The sequence below is a fragment of the Harpia harpyja genome, chromosome 10, assembly GCF_026419915.1.
Source record: "Harpia harpyja isolate bHarHar1 chromosome 10, bHarHar1 primary haplotype, whole genome shotgun sequence".
Classification (NCBI taxonomy): Eukaryota; Metazoa; Chordata; class Aves; order Accipitriformes; family Accipitridae; genus Harpia; species Harpia harpyja.
Window position 1 is genome coordinate 47,004,987 of NC_068949.1, and position 17,137 is coordinate 47,022,123.

Sequence of the window (17,137 nt, forward strand, 5' to 3'; positions counted from 1 at the left end):
AAGCTAGTATTCTAAGAAAAAGCACACGCTTCCCTCCCAGTACAGTGCCTGTGGAGACGGATGGAGTACCCCGAGCCGCCAAGAACCCCGAAGCAGGAGTCATCCTGCCATCCTTTGGGAGACACGCTGCAGGACAGCGGACTACGAAGGCCCCAGAACAGAAAGCTCAGCACAAACCGTCCTGCTCCCTCCCCCAGCTCCGAAACGCAGCACCCTCGCTGCAGCTACGGGAAAGGGCTTGTTCGCGGCTTTGCACACCGGAGACCGATCACAGGACTTTGCGGGGGAAACCCTCAACCCAGCGGGACCGACGGCAACATTAATACTGACGGGTACAATCGGATCGTGAGCTTATTTCATCGTCAACCTTTCTGTAGCGAAAAAGGAGAAATAGATCTCCGGGGCTTGCTGCTGCCGCCGCTGACGACTAGTACCTGGGGCCGCGTCCGTCCCAGCTAAGAGAGAGAAAGCCAGCTGCCCGGCGGGAAGGCCACCGTCCCGCAGGGGCCCCACCGTCCCCCAGAGGCCCCGCCGCCACTCACGATCCTCCCCGCAGGGTCCCCACAGCAAGGACCTCCCCGACTTCCCAGCAGGCGCCTCGGCCGACCTCCAACCCTTCCGCCGGGAGGCGCAAAGCCCCACGCGGAACGAGCAGCGGGCGGCAAAAGGCGGGCCCAGCCCGGCCCGGCCGGCATCCCGCCCGACCCCCCCCCCACCCCGGAGGCGGGCGCCGGCCGCGCATGCGTCTCGCTCCCGCGCTCAGCCGGAGGAGCGGTGGGCCGCGTCTCTTAGCAACGAGCCACGCCATGTGCGGGGCCCGGGGGCTGCTGTTGGCCCTGCTGCTGGCGCGGCTGGCCGCCTGGAGCCCCGGCACCCCGCCTGGAGCCGCCACCGCCGAGCTCGCCGCGGGGGCCGCGCGTCGGGCTGCTCCCCGAAGCGAGGAAGCGGCTTTGCGCCGAGCCCCCGCCGTCCCGGCCGGCGCCTGGGCCGCCGCCGCCGCCGGCGGGCCCCGCCGCGGTCGCCCCGCCCCGCCGCTCCGCCGCCGCGCCCCGCGGGCAGCCCGCGCCGCGCGCCGCCGCCCCCCCGCCGGCGGCTTCACCGCCCAGCGCTCGCCGCCCGGCGCCTGCGGCCTGCGCGACCCCGGGGCTGCCTGCTCGTCCCGCCTCTCGGGCGGCAGCAGGTGGGCAGTGGACGGGCTTCCTCCGCTGCCGGCGGGAACGGCAGTTTAGCCCCGCTAGTTCGGCTGCCGTGTTTGCCAGGCCTCTCGGGCACGGCGGACGTCTTACTTCTGAGCCGAGGGCTTGGAAAGGCTCCCCGTGGCCATCGCTTTCGTGGCCTAGGTAAAGCCGGGCCTGGTTCCCCTGTGATGAGGCTACCGGCAGCGGGAGCCAGGAAGTCTTATCTTAGGGAAAAAGGACTTTAATATACAATTGGGAGACAGTAAAGCAGTTACAGGCAGCGAGATGCTGTCTGTGAGGAAGGTGGCTTCAGCTATTTGGAAAGTATGACATGTGGGTGAACCCCGGTTTTCCAGACTGCAGTTGCCAGGAGCTGTAACACACAGACACTGAATTTCTTCACCACTTCTTGTTCCCAGGGAATTTCAGAGCGATTGCTAAATATACAAATAGAGAATATCTGCAGAGTTACTACAATGACCAGAGAGGCTTTCTGTAATTGATTTATCAATGCAAATTGTACAATAATTCGTGTAAGCTGATGAAAAGTAATGCTGTGTTCTGTTGCTGGTATTTAGTAATGTAGAATATGAAATTATGCAAGAATAGCCTCTTTAACGGTTTGCTGGGGGTTGGGGGACTTGCCTTTGCAGGTCTGTGAATCAAGTGTGTGTGGAAAAATCACTCATGTTCAGAAGTAACACCCCTTATCCTACTGATACCGTTGCTGTCCCTGGTGGACGTGATCTGCTCTTCTGTGTGCAGCTGGATGATGGTAAGTAACCTTTCTTTCCACACATTTAATTCTTAGGTTGCCTCTGCTTACGGAATCTTTTTTTAAACTTAACATGTTATAATTGTTACCGAATATTTGGGCTCTTGTAGTTCCAGAGAGACCGTAGTGAATCAGGGTCCGATCACCAAAGACAAACCAAAAAAAGATCATTGCACTGAGTTTAAGGGTAGGGCCTCTGGCTAAACACAAATCAGCCTTCATCAATTGCTTCTGTATCTCAGATGCCTGCCTTAGTTTGCTACACTTAGAGCAGCAAATAAGGGTTGATGTTTGAAATATACCACTATTATCCCTTTCAGAAAGTGATTTCTTATCATATTTTGGATTCGTTATTTCGTTATTTTCTTTATTTCATATTTTCATACTTCTCTGCTGGCAATGATTTTTCTCTGGTAATCATAGACTATGCCATTAACACTTTTTTTCTCTTTCTGCTTTCCACATTGTACTTCATTTGACTGATTTGACGTCCAACTCCCTGGCATTCATTGCAATTCACTAGGGTCTCACATGTGAACACTTACCGTTTTCTCATTTGAGTCTTTTGCCTGGGAGTTTTGTCCCACAGTCCCATCTACTTCAGGCTCAGGAGGTTATCTGGTCCAACAACTAGTCAAAACAGGCTTAGCTTCCTATTATCTAGTCCTGCTTTCAGCTCTTCACAGATGTTGCCTGAATGTTTTGCATACAGGGAAGAGCAAAGAAACAATGAGAGCCTTATAGTACATAGTACGATAGGTGGTAGTGCTAGAACTTCACCCATTCCAATTTGCAGTAGGTCTCAGAGTAAACATGAATTTTGATGAGGGTTTAACCACAGCTGAAAGTGCCATCAGGCTCCTGGGAATTCCAGCCTGTAACTTGGAACTAGCTAAATTTTATCCTTTTCCCACGCTACCCATAGTATTTATTATAAAAATAGGTTTAGAAGGATTCTGAATTTGTGATCTCATGCAAAGGAAGGATCGTCTGTGTCCAGATTGATGGCACCAGATTTTTCTGGCCATTTAATATTTGGGCCCCATATCTGTCAACATGATTAGGCCTACTGAACAAGCCCTAGACATTTGATGGCATGTGTACATTGGGTGTAGCACACCTGGGAACAACAGGATTCACTGCTCACATGGCCCTTGCCTTTTCTGTGCTTGTTGTTGGAAGAACATCTGGGAAAGACTTTATTTGGGATCACCTGAAGGATGATAAAGTTTTCTGGTAGAAACAGCCTTCTCCCCTTTGGCCTTCCCCAAGGAAATATAGAAACATGTACGTTCTCATCAACTGATTGTGAAAGAAGCCTTTTCAGGATGAATGGTCACATGAGCTACCACTGCTAGAAATATAATCAAGCCTGCTCCAGAGGGCCTCCTGGAAAGGGGCAAGTGGGAACAGGCTTTGAACGTAATGAATTATCATGGCCAGTAACAAAGAGATTGTGATGCACAAGTTGACTTCACCCCATTGAAACTATTGCTAGCAGTTACCAGGGTAGTGTTCAAGTTTTACTAATAATTCTTTATGATACTTCTAAAAGATGCAGGTTTTTTTTCTTCCTCTGCTTGTCACTAATGGCTCTTTCTGTGACTGCCCTCATTCTTTCTTGACTGCAGTACTCTATTTCAGCTGTCTTTCCTGAAGTGTAAAACATCCTTTGCTTCACCCAGTCATCTTTCTTGCCTATTTGTCTGATGATTGTCATCCTTCAATTGATTTATTTTTCTACTTTTTTATACTGTTGTTCTCCATCTGATAGCTGTTCAAAACTCTGGTATGCCTCTAACCTCGATAGCTCATCACACCCAATCTTCTCTTTCTTTTGTGCCCTCTGTGGCCCTTTCTTCCTTTTTTCCCAGTACTGTCTTGTGCTAAGGGTGGAGTTTCACATATGTCTAACACTGATTTTGAACTGTATTGATACTAAACGGAGCAGCGTGACTACGTTAGGTGACCACATCCCTAACAGTTCATTTTGTCTAATGATCACATAGCTGACTGAGTCAGGCAGTCTTGCTGATCCAACTGACAATTCATTAAGAGGAAGAGATCAGTTCTCAGGGACAATTGGAAATACTGTGTATTTTCAAAATACTTAAACTACTTTTAAAAGCATTCTTGTTTCACATAGTTGCTCCTCAAGATACCTGCAAAGGCTGAAGAAAAAGTTGTTGTTAGGAGAATATTGCTGCTATTTCCGCGTCTAAATCAGTGGAGGAACTAATATGAGTGCATTTTAAAGTTACAAGAATCATTATCCACGAGCCTGACTCCTGTTTTGTTTTGTTTTAAAGTTTGTCTGGTTTCAGACAAATTAAATTGTCTGAAATTCTTTTTTGCATTTTTCTACAAGATTAAATAGCCTTTAGTAGCTAGTGTGCTTTCTTGAACAAACTACACTATGAACAAATTATATATGTCTTTTCTCTGAAAACTTAAGCAGTTTGGATATCTTAAGTTTTGCTGCAGAAGGCCTTTTCTTCCAGTTTTTAGGTGCATTTTGCATTATGTAATATTGTTAATCTGCGATAGCAAGTATTCAGCTTTGATAATAGAAGAGTACATAAAGAACTACATTCCAAAGAAAAGAAATGTTTGTGAGTAGCACAACTACCAATGTTTTCTTTTTCAGTCTAGTGATTATACCCTCAAGTGAATAATAAGAAAGCTGCTCTGTGCACCTATTTTTGTGAACCTTGTAGGAGCTTAATACTCCTTTGGCCTTTATCTCCTTAAAAGATTTAGTTGACTGCTTGACTAATGCTGTGTTCAGATATAAAAAAAGCTTTTATTTCTGCTTGCTCCTCTGTACATCTGAGGATCTGCTCTGCCCTTGAACAGCAGAATTACATTGAGAGCTTAAGTTCGTTTGTTTTTGTGGTTTGTTTTTTTTTTCTCCCCCCAAACCTACTAGACTACCTAAATTCTGTATTACTGTAATCGAGGATACTGCCACTCACTCCTGTTGTCGGTATGATGTGTAGTCCTTGAACCTTGTAAGACGTTTTATTTGGATGTATTAAAAAGTTTATTGTTTGAACAAGTCCATTAGGATGATTTGACATAGTATGTCCTTAATAATTTGCCATTTTATGACATAGCGTTTTAGCAGTAATAATTTAATACATTATAACATTGTAACCATACTGAATACCACTGGGTCAGGAGGGCATCGCTGTGGGATACCAATAGAAAGCCTGGGGGTTTTTTAGGATGCCTATTCTCTAGTCATACTTATTTTGAGTTTTACCAACCTTAAGTATTTTGAATCCATTTAATGTTGCTTTTAGTGAACTCGCGTATTGGTAGTGTTTTGTCATTAAAATGTCATGTGTGTCTAATTTGAGCATCTTACAGAAATTAGAGCACATATTAAGATAGTTGTCTTACGCAGTTTTCATGCTTTTTCGAAAATCACGTTTGTGTATTAACACCTTTTTCCCATGAAACAGTACAAGCTAGTACTAATGATATCCTGTTCATAGCTCATATTAGCCTGCTAGCAGTGTTACTATGGATTAATTAATATAAAGTGCTATCTTTTAAAAATATTGGCACGATATTTACTTTTTCTTAGATCTGTCTTTTCTAGTAATTTGTTATTGGCAGATTTTTTTTTTCTCTTTTCAACCTTTAGCAAAGCTGAACTATTTCCAACAGCCACAGGATATCAAAGAATCTGATTTTTGTAAGTTCTTAGAGAAGTATGGCAGACACTCTTTCTTAGCACCGTCACAAGTCCAGCCATCATTCTCTGCCTTTTACCGGGTGAGTTGAAAGATACACTTTTATTAAAGCTGTCTGTAATGAGATGTAATGAAAACAGATTGAAAGATTCTTATTTTTCTTCCCATAATCCATATTATCTCTCAGTTCTTTTCATTCCTTATTGTGTAAAAAGTTTCTGATTAGTTTTCTTATATTTAAAAGTTTGGACAATCCTTTAGACAAAACTGGGTGTACACTAAGGAGAGGTATAAATTTGCCTCTGTTCCCTGATGATGTCATCACCTTGCGCTTGGACTTAGTATTCCACAGTCACTTTGTGATTTCTCCAAATTGTCTTTTCAGGCTGGTGATCCAATCCTAATCTACTTTGATTCATCATCTGTACTGAGCACGCTTAGACAGCCAGTAAAAATGGGAGCCAGTGGACTTTGTGTTGATGGAAATCCTGCTGGTTAGTAAAGGGGGAAGAACTTCTTAGGGTGGTTTGCTTCTCTTTTATCTGTTGTCATGTCTTAACTCAGGCTTCCTGGACAGTAAAAGCACAAGCTGTACTCGGATTTTTGCCAACTTGAGCAAGAGCTGCATTACTGACCCTGCCCTAGATGCTGCCTCCTACTACCGTGACTTCACTGTGCTAAAGGTGCATGTCATATTTCTTCCTTCTGCTCAACAACTTATTTGCTTGACTTTCCATTGCCTTCCATTGCAGCTGCAGCTAACTGGAAAACTAAAGGTCATCTGGTATGTCATCCCTGATGTCCTGATTGTGAAGGCCTTCTTGCTGGAAATCCTGTTAAAAATGTCATGATGGGTGATAATCCCTCAATTCAAACCACTTTCCAATAAACTTCAGTTATTAGCAAATTCTTAATGCGTTCAACAGGTACTTCATAGTTTTAATGGTTTAACCAGAACTGTCTCGCATTTTAAACAGGCTGTTTATCAAAGTATTTCTATCTGTTCCATCAGCTTGATCAACCGAGCAGTGCATGTTCTTAGTAAAGAATGAGGATTTGTTTTACACAATATGTTATCTCTAAAATCATACTGAAGGCCAGTTATCAATATTAGCTTTGTTTACATTCATAGATTGAATTCCATATCAATTTCTCCATTATTTATCCTGATGATAATTTCAAAATAACCGATTTATTGTTCTGGGTTCATCATGCTGGTCTTACTGAATGTTAACATGAAAATATCTCCTCTCACCTTATAGAGTTTCTCTGGCTTTCCAAGACAAAACGGCAGTGCAAATATTAGCACCTTGTTAAGGCTAATGACTCAATTTACCCTTATGTTGGAAATCTAAATCTTACATAACTGTAGTAGAGTGTCTTCTATTGATCAAATTTAACTCATGTTTTCAGGGCTTTCTTTGTCACTGTGGTCAAAATTTAATTTTTCCTTAAATGGAAGCTGAATTAATTACTTGATTCCAGTAGTGGGAGCTACAGGAATGGATCAAAGATGCTGATATTTTAAAGTATCTGTATTCTGCAGGTCATGAGCAGAGCCAAGAACAAAATGTGTCTTCCAATGTTCTAAAAATGCTTTCTGTGGATTATGTGTGTGATTGCTAGATCACGAATTGATGGCAAGTTTTACACATCTGGAATAAACAAAGTAATTTTTGTCAATATAATATGTAGGCTCTCTTTAGTGATGGTTTCATGACTTTAGGCACTTGCAAACCCAGAAAATCAGTTGGCTTTTTGGTGTTGTATGTTGATTTGTTTGTTTTCCCCAGGTCCCAATTAATGACAACATTGTGCAGTCCATGAAGGTCAGTCTCTATTGCCAGTGAAAATAATTTCTGCTTCTGAAATAAAACATATCTGGAATCTTAGGCATTCATAGTAATGCCTATGGGTTGGGAACTTGGGAGAATGGGAATGTTCTGTGTCTGCAACAAGATTTTTTTGGACAAAAGTGTGACATTATAGAAAAAAAAACCCCAGGGCTATAAGGAAAGGTGTACTTTTAAATGAATGGGCATAGATAGGGCTGGAGCCAGGGAGAGACTTGTTTTCTCAGAAAAAAAAAATGGGGCCTCTGGAGCAGGGTGATGTGTCCACAGATCACAGCTACAGCAGGAAGGTAAATCTGACTTGGATGGAAAAGCAGTGGAAAAGAGTAAGAAAGGCACACTCCTTTTAAACAATTGCTAATTGTTAATATGCTTACTGTCTCCAGGTAAACGTCACTGCAGTCGCGCCACCTGGAGCTCCCCACATGAGAGACAACACATGTAACAATGTTGTTTCAGAGGTATCTGAATCTTCTTTCCTTTGGGCAGCTCAACACTAGCTTAAAGTCATTGCCCTATTACCTGACTCTGCCTTTGATTCTTCTCTGAATTGGACTTTCAGGTGATCTATGAGATAGAATTCAGTGGCACACATGGGATTCAGAGTGTTTCTGTCCGCTTCAAAGTGAGCAACATCTCTGAGAACTCGGGATCCTCTCTGCAGCAGCGCTTCACTTTGCACTTCTGGGTCAGTGCCCCCATCTTCCCTGGGCTCCTACCAAGTTTGTAGTCTGTAGTTTGTGACCCAGTTTTGTACAGATGAGATGTGAAAAGATTAGAGCAATGTCACTGTGGTATGGTAGTACCAGAACCCTGGGACACAGCTGGTGGAAGAAGGAGAGGACACTGCTCTGGTCTCAAATAAACCATGTTAGTAGAAAAATTCAGGCTCAGTGCAAGCATGCAGTCTTGCACATCACGAGTTTGAAAGGTCTGATTATTTTTATCATCTGACTTTTTTACTGTTGTTTTGATTTTGTTTGGGGGGTTTTTTTGGTGGGGGGAGAAGGAGAGAGGATGAGATCAGTGTCATCAGCATGGCCTTCTGAAGGAAAGGGTTGGAGCTGGTGCTATATCTGAGGTGTTCGGTGTTTGTGAACAAAGTTGCTAAATTTATTCCAGGTACTTATTTAACTTTGCCCATGCAGTGGGAAAAAAAGTTACTTTGGGGGGCTTGGAAATCTGGGAAATACTGATGTGTGTTGAAGTTCATATAAACCCTGTTCCATAGAGGCAATGTAAAGTGGGATAAGTGGTGACCTCGGGGGTTGCTAAGTGCAGCACAGCCTTGCTGAAGTTACCCCCAGAGGCTCTCCCCATAAAACAATTTAGAAGTGGAATCTGCCACTCAGAATTGGGGTCAAGGCAGGGTTTGTTCTGCAGATCATCTGTAGAATTGCCCAGACTGGTATGTTCACTTCCTTAGAGACAAATGCTGAGCAACAGGAATTCATTTTCTCAAGAACTGTCCTGGTAGTATCCACATTTCAGGGTACTGGCATTTAGTTTTTTACCTCCTGGACTGCAGATGAACTTGCCGGGTAAGAAAGAGGATTTGGAAACAAATAATGGAGGTTTTAGTAGTGCATAATATTCAGTCATTCAAAAAATGGGTTACATTTACATTTTTGAGAATGTGAATTTGATCTTCTGAGGTGAATGGATCTCATTGGTGCTAATGTTTTCCCTTCCTTCTTCCCTTTGCCTCTTTGTAGACCAGGACTCTTTCTCATACGTTGCCTAGAAGTGGAAACCCTGGCTATATCACTGGAGCACCACTGTTGATTGCAAGCAGTGGTGCCACGCAGCATGTATCCTTTTTCTGCTATCAAGTTTTATTTATCACTGGGTTTATTGACTTCTGGTATTCTACTGTCTGGACTTTTGAGATTCTACCTTTACCTGTGAGGGCATACCTTGGTATTATGTTGCAGCCATCAGCAGGCCTTTTGGTCACGACTGAATTCTAGTCCTGTGATAGGGATAAGGAGGAATGTGGGGTGAGAGGATTGTTAAATACAAGTTGGGTGTCCTATATTGTCTGTTTATGCTTTTGTTTGGCTTCTTGACATGCAGTCTGTCAGATGAGCATTTTACGGAGCGAAGGTGATGGAAGTTGCTCACAGTTCCTCAGACACACAGTACAATTTGGAAGAAATATGAGGACAGGCTGCAAGCTCAGGTAATAAGACACTCTGCAGTCATCCTTCCTGATGCATTTGGAAGGTGTGAACTCACTTAGCACATTTTTCCGTAGTCTCATGCACTGCTGTGGAGCCTGGGTCCTTCCCTGAGGTCACTCAATGGGTCTCTACAGATCTTTCATATATTCCTAAGAGGACTTGAATGTCAGAGAGATGGCATACCTCTAGAACAATCTGAACATTGTGAAGGTCTTCTGGGACATTTTGAGGCTGTAGTCTGGCAGCATGTCTTGGGCAAGCGTAGCGTTTGTATTTGAGGAGTGAATTATAATGGAACCTTAAAAAGTGATTGTTTTGTTGATTTGGGTCATTCTTTTGTTGGTGACAGGGCAGGTATATGACCACTGATGTGATAAGATGGTTAAAGAGCTGTCAGTTTTCCTTATCATGCGTTACCATGCCATGTTCTTCTTCTCCCTTCTCATTGCAGAGAGGATGGAAACTGCATCCATTTAATACCAATACTTCCGTAGTGATTCTGTTCACTCATTACAAGAGTGGAAGAAATACTCGTTACAAAGGAAGGATGCTGATAGCATTTTTTTTCTGTCCTGGAAATCACTTTGTCAAAGCTGTTATTTTTCTCATTTCCAGCCTATCCCCAATACTGGAAGAAAGTAACTGTAGTTACATCCAGCAGAAGTTATACAAGGCTTTTCAGGGGATGAACAGAGCAGAGGACCTTGCTATAACTGGTAGTGCTCATTCAACCCAGGCAGAAGAGTGGACGACCATTCTGATTCAGAAGTGCAGTGTGCAGGTAATATGAATGCAAAAGCATCAGTTGTGAATATTTTTCCTTTCATATCTTTGTATTGCCCTGGGGAAGCGTGGGCATGGGAAAAAAAGAACCAGCTTGTTTATCTGGGCTTACTTTCTTTGTGTGATGACCCACTGACTCTCAAGGGTCTTCATGCCTGTAAGCAGTCATTCTTATTATGGTTCATATTATTAGGATACTTACTAAACAAAAAAACCCCAACCCTGACAGATTTAATATCTCTTGGATCTTGTTTCTGCTATTTAAATGGGCAAAAGAGTTTAATACTGAATCCGGTGTTGCATTACTTAGTTTCCTGACGGCCTTCTAGAAATAATACTACCTGGTTACTTCCTATTAACTGTTTTTATAATTATCATCCTTTCTGGTTTTCCAGTTTCTAGGGATATTTATATATTATCTAATAAGGGTAAAAGTTTGCGATCCAAGTACTTACGGAGGAGGGAAATTCTATTGTAATAATTATTAATCTGTCAGGAGATGGCCTAATAGAATGCAAAATCCAAGTAGTAGAGCTGAGACAAATTCTGTTTGGAAATGAGATGACAGTGAGATGGATATAGCTCAACTGACCTGACCAGAAGTTATGGGGTTAGTGCTGAAGTGACTGATTCAGGTTCTGTGACCTATGCTATCCAAAATACTAGACTTTGACCATCACGGTCCTTTTTCACCTTTAAAATACTATATTAAGATGTTTGGGGTATATTTTATTTTCAGGCCGTGAATTGCACTTCCTGTTGCATGGTTCCTGTGACCCTGGAGATACAGATATTGTGGACGAAGGTGGGCCTCCTGTCCAACCCACAAGCTCAAATACTGGGTGCACGGTACTTTTATCAGTGTTACCCCCTGAAGGTATGGAATTTATAACCCCTCCCTCACACACAGAGGTAATTAAATGGGATTCACAGGTTATATAAGAACCAAGGAATCAAATGGTCTTGATATTACTGAGTTGAGATTTACTGAACTTTAGCCGTGGTCTGGCTGCAATGGCAAGAGTTTGTATTTACAGCTTCACAGAGGAAGGTGGTTTTATGGTCTTATCAGTACTGTCCTCAATCAGTTGCACAACTGGAAAAGGTACCTTCTTTCCAAACCCAAACCACCTTCTGCCACTTAAGGACTCAAACTTTAAACTTTTAATTATGCTTGGTATAAAGTTGTAGTTAAAAACATTCAATAACTACATGTTTATCTAGTTGTCTCTTAAAGTCTTGATATGGATTCCGAGTTGATTTATATTTCATAGACTCCACAGCATGCTGATAGTCTGTGCAAGAAGATATTTCTATTCTTCTAGGGGTTCTGAAATCACCAACAAGTAGCTGAGGAAGAGGCTAATGCTGATGGCAGCAGATTTGAAGAATTAGGGAGAAAGGTTGTAAGCCAGAAAGCAGGTTTCTAAGAGAAGATTACGTGATGGAAACATTCAGGGTCAGGTTGGACGGGGCTCTGAGCAACCTGATCTAGTTGAAGATGTCCCTGCTCATTGTAGGGGTGTTGGACTAGACGACCTTTAACGGTCCCTTCCAACCCAAACCATTGTATGATTCTATGATGTCAGCAGGAAGGTGGAGCTAACAGCTCTGCAAAGGAGAATGAGTAGTCTTTTTCAAGCGTATGTCAGTGGATCCCATTTCGGTGTGAGGCTGGATTCTTGGCATCACAGAGTCCTTTGGGCAGCACATGTATTTCAAGGCTTATACTTCTCTGCAAGGGCTTTAGGGGGAGCAGCTGACACCTGCCCATGGCGTTCTCATGGCAGTGAGGTATGACATGGTGTCGTGGTTTAACCCCAGCCAGCAACGAAACACCACGCAGCTGCTCACTTGGTCCCCCCCACCCAGTGGGATGGGGGAGAAAATCAGGAAAAGAAGCAAAACCCATGGGTTGAGATAAGAATGGTTTAACAGAACAGAAAAGAAGAAACTAATAATGATAATGATAACACTAATAAAATGACAACAGTAATAATAAAAGGATTGGAATGTACAAATGATGCGCAGTGCAATTGCTCATCACCCGCTCATCGACACCCAGCTAGTCCCCGAGCGGCGATCCCCCGCCCCCACTCCCCCCAGTTTATATACTAGATGTGACGTCACATGGTATGGAATACCCCGTTGGCCACTTTGGGTCAGGTGCCCTGGCTGTGTCCTGTGCCAACTTCTTGTGCCCCTCCAGCTTTCTCGCTGGCTGGGCATGAGAAGCTGAAAAATCCTTGACTTTAGTCTAAGCACTACTTAGCAACAACTGAAAACATCAGTGTTATCAACATTCTTTGCATACTGAACTCAAAACATAGCACTGTACCAGCTACTAGGAAGACAGTTAACTCTATCCCAGCTGAAACCAGGACACATGGCAAGTGTCTGTCTGATCTGTTACTACTCTTTGAACTTCAGACTCGGTCTAAATGAGATTTTACATCACTTGTTTGGATGTGTCTCATGGTACCTCGTCGTCTTCCCTTATTGCAACATATGTGAAAAGCACATGATAGGAAATTGTTCACCTTGTAAAACACATGTTGCCCTGAGGCAAACTGACACCGCGGCCCCATGAAGGTATCTTCTAAATCTGAGCTGTTACGTGGCTCCATTAACAAAACTCCTGTCTGAGGAGGAAGACCTGCATTCCTAGTAAAAGTGCAGGGTGCATATCCCTCCGTAAGGATTAGCCAGTCACGAACTATGAGATTCAGATTTCATCTGCTTGAGCAACTGATGCTAGTTACTTTAGAGCTGTAAGGTATATTGCAAAACAAGTTATAAGAAAGCAAGTTTCTGGCAGCAAGAAAAAAACACACCATTAAAATTAGTACTGACTTCATCAGTGGCAATCCACAAGTTAGGGTTGTTAGTAAAGACATTTTAGCAAAGGTACCAGTCGGTACCATACCCAGCAGTTAAGAATTGCAGCCGTTTGTAAGCATACCGGTGAGATCACCAATGTGTGCTGTATATTGCTTTTCTTTTACATTATGTCGCTTCCCAGTTTTAGCCTACAGATTCTCTATCCAAGAACTATGCATTCTTTAGAGAAAACCTTTTCCTTTAGACCACACTGTGTCACTGGACAGTTGCCTTAGTGACTGACCAGAAAACACAGAACCCAGGAAAGACATCCCATTTTCTACACCCATCCACAATATCTGGTCACAGTTGTATTTGGACTTCCCAAAAATACAAGACAGTCTTAAACGATGTAGAGCTATACGGGAGCATGCTGGAAGTTGCTTGTGGCTGCCTTCTGCCAGCTGTTGAGGAGGGGTTGTGTATGGGTTTTTTTCCCCACTGATCTGTCTGACTTTAAGGCAGATTTTCAAGGTCCAGACACAAAGACAGAATCATTTTGAGGCTTCCTGTTGACTAAGACAATTGTGCCTGCTGTGTGTTTACTCATTGATAGGAGAACTTATATCCATCAGGAGTGAAGGGGAAATTCTAACTGTAACTGCTCAGCAGTGGTAATTTGTGACTGAGGAATGATCTGGCACAGAGGGCAACAAGGCCCAGCTGCAAGAAGGTGTTAAAACTGCCTGGAAGCAGGAATGCCAGAGACATACTCCTTGCAAGGGAGTGAAGTTTCCCTTGGTGATAAGAAACAGCCTCAGCATTTTCTTGTGGCCATCCTGGAATGGGAATGCTCAGGGGCCACTTTTGGGCAGCAAAGCTGGGCTGGGGGATGGACCTGCAGCCGGGCTGAGGTGCCCCATGCTGACGCTCTTCAGATTGGTGCTGGTGCAGGCGTACCTAAGGAATCTCCTCATGAAGCATCTTTACAGACTCCATGTAGAACCATGTGTTGCGGTAGGACTCTGCCAATGCATTGTTTATTACATTTTTCCTTATATTTAAGCACAAAAGTGTTTTTAATTTGCCTCTAGAAATACCACAAAAATTCCCCAACAGGAGTCTCAGTATTCTTCTCTTAAGAGTCATGAATTCTGTCTTGGAGCTTTTTTGAATGCTTTCTGCACTACTTTGCTCTAAAGGCAATCTTCCAAATTGGGAAGTGAATGAGGTGGTGATTTCACAGATGGGTTTAAACCAGTACAAGCACAGAAGGTACGCTGCCAGTAGATTCCCTCTCTTGAGGCTAGCATGAAGAGCTGGGAAGCCAGGGCAGGGAGTGAGGTTGCTCTTTTGGCAGCAGCATGGTCTTAAATCAGCCCAAGCTAGCCATGAAACTCCACATAGCTCCAGGAGTGAGTGTATTAGTTGTCTTACAGCATTCTGTTGAAACAGAAAGGAACTGAGGCCTTAGAAGTTCAGTCCCCTGTTCCATCTTTACCAACTGGCCTACCAATCTGTCTCCTTTCTGAAACAATATCCTAAAATGTGAGAAATGAATTCAGTGTTGTATTGGGTCCCTGCTTTATTTTATTGATATTTTATTGAAAGGATCAAATCTTTTGGCAGTCCTGTCTATTTCTGGCAGCAGTCACCTGTTCAAAGGGCCAGGTGGTCTTGTCTTACATAAAATATCTAATCTTAGAAAAAATAAAGCTAGCTTTGCTTCTGTTCTTATTACCAACTAGCTGATAACGTCTTTCCTCTGAATAGAAGGCTTACTTGGGCAGAGCTTGAGTCACTGCTTCCATTCTGGAGATCTGTAACATATAATGCACAGTAGCTACTGATCTTCCCTGAGACCTGTGCCCTCAATTTACCTGCTAAGTATCAATGTTGGGGAAGAGGAGTTACTCCACTAAAAAATATATCTGGAACACTGAACTCCTACCACCCTAAAGACATCTTGCTTGCCAGTCATCTGCAGTGGGTCTCCATTAGCAAATTGAGGAGGGATGTATCTTTTGTATTAAGCTTGCTAAACTCTTCGTGCTTTCCTTCTTGTTACAGCTACTAAGCACAAGCAGGGTACCTTTGACAACTGTCATTACCTTCACTGACATGACGGAATGGCCAGAACCTCCACGAGGCCAGCCCCAAATGCACTGGAAACTCCCATTTGACATCTTTTTCCCATTCAAGGTGGCACTGAATTTGGAAAGAAGTTATAGAGGTGATCCGGCTGGCTATTTTTTGTTGATTCTAATAATGTCTAGTATTCTCTGCTTTTGAAAAGTCACATAGACGCGGCCTGTACTTAAAGTTCAGTAAGTGAATTGATACATTCAGAAAATGATCCAGACCATAGACTTTTCTCCTCAGGTTCTTATACTGTGCCTATGATACCTGCGTGCCTTCTGTTTGTGGATTAAGTCACATGACTAGCTTCTGTCCTGTGTCCTCTCATGCCCCTATTCCGTGTATGCACCATCTGTGAACCTCACTGCAGTGAAACTCTTGAGAGATGGAGGGATCAAGAGACGTTGCATTAATGAGGAACAAGGAGGAGGACGTTAAAATGACTGCTCCATGTTCCCAGAAACCAAGAGTGCTTTGTAAATGTAGGAGTATGGAGAGAGGTTCAAATCCAAGGATTTTGGAGCTGCATTCAGTCATCTTCCTGTTGGAGAAGCACCTGATTTTTCTACATTAAACTAACTGAACATCTAAAATACAGGAGTCCTCCCAGGTGACCTGAATTACTATTTTATGAGTAGACATGTCTGCCAGTCACCTTTCACCTGCCCTTGTTACATGACAACCATACCTCTGTGACAGTTTTTGACTCTTATTTTTCTATGTCTTTTCAAATACAGATATTCAATTGAAATTTTCATGTTTTAGTCACTGCTTACATTAGCAACAGTGTTACACAAAGCAAAGTAATTGTAAATGTCCCATCCTCTAAAATATAATTGAATTTTAGTTGTTTGTCATGACAGCTTCCTTCCTGATTTTCTTTTTTTCTTGAAGAAACAGGCCCAAATATGGTTTTTCCTAGATAAGAAACATTCTCTTGTGGCTCCAGGTAGGAACTGGACTGATAATGATAGCCACTGAAATTCTAGGTGGCACATCAGAGTGAGTTGTGAACAGTCCTAAAGAAAAAAAAGTATTTTAGGAAGAATTTGTAGATGTATTATGAGACTGAAGCTTACTGCAATCCCTTACCTCTGGCTCAGTCTCTGGGACCAGAATGTAAGTTTATTGTTTCTGGAGGTGATCTTCTGATTATTTAGTCTGCCCCACTGCATCACACAGGCTAAGGAAACCTGCTCAATCATTCCATGAAGCTGTTGGATGACAGTATACTTTTTTAGCAAAGGACTTATTATTTATCTTAAATTCTTCAGATGATGGAAAAATCTGCCCCATCTAATGTCATGTACTCCAGTGGAATCAATAATGGGCAAGAAAATCACAGAAATCTGGCCTACCTTTAACAAAATGTATTTGTTGATTTTGTACATATACTGCGTATAGCAACTCTGTCGCTCTTCCTCATTACAAACTTAGAAGACTGCAAAAATAAACTGAAAAATTTGCAATTAGTCAACATATCAAAGGAGGTAACCTGAATAAAACAAAACCATGACCCATCCAAAACACGCAGATTATGACATAACTTCACATATTTAACTTTCTGATTGTTTGCATGGTTTATTGGAAAGAATTCTGTGCAAGTCTCTGCTGCTTCCATTGCTTCTGATTCTGGGGCAGCCCATGAAAGCCAGTCTGAACACACGTGCATTCTAGTGTTACATATGGCTGATGGTACCAGTAC

At 43.0% G+C, this 17,137-nt stretch overlaps 1 protein-coding gene across 3 annotated transcripts; it reads left to right on the plus strand.

The window, feature by feature from the left end:
• Positions 1-60: 60 nt before the first annotated feature.
• On the plus strand, positions 61-16,904 carry TCTN3 (tectonic family member 3). Of its 3 annotated transcripts, none has more exons than XM_052800042.1 (13): positions 61-332; positions 1,832-1,953; positions 5,606-5,736; positions 6,040-6,148; positions 6,219-6,337; positions 7,448-7,483; positions 7,894-7,968; positions 8,070-8,195; positions 9,223-9,318; positions 9,592-9,689; positions 10,306-10,471; positions 11,213-11,350; positions 15,364-16,904. In XM_052800042.1, exons 1-13 carry the CDS (start codon positions 61-63, stop codon positions 15,583-15,585), a joined length of 1,710 nt encoding a protein of 569 aa, XP_052656002.1. In that variant the 3' UTR covers positions 15,586-16,904. The 3 variants fall into 3 exon arrangements, with proteins under 3 accessions (XP_052656002.1, XP_052656001.1, XP_052656003.1); XM_052800041.1 differs by lacking the exon at positions 61-332 and adding an exon at positions 637-1,180; XM_052800043.1 differs by lacking the exon at positions 61-332 and adding an exon at positions 1,216-1,340.
• The last annotated feature ends 233 nt before the right edge of the window (positions 16,905-17,137 follow it).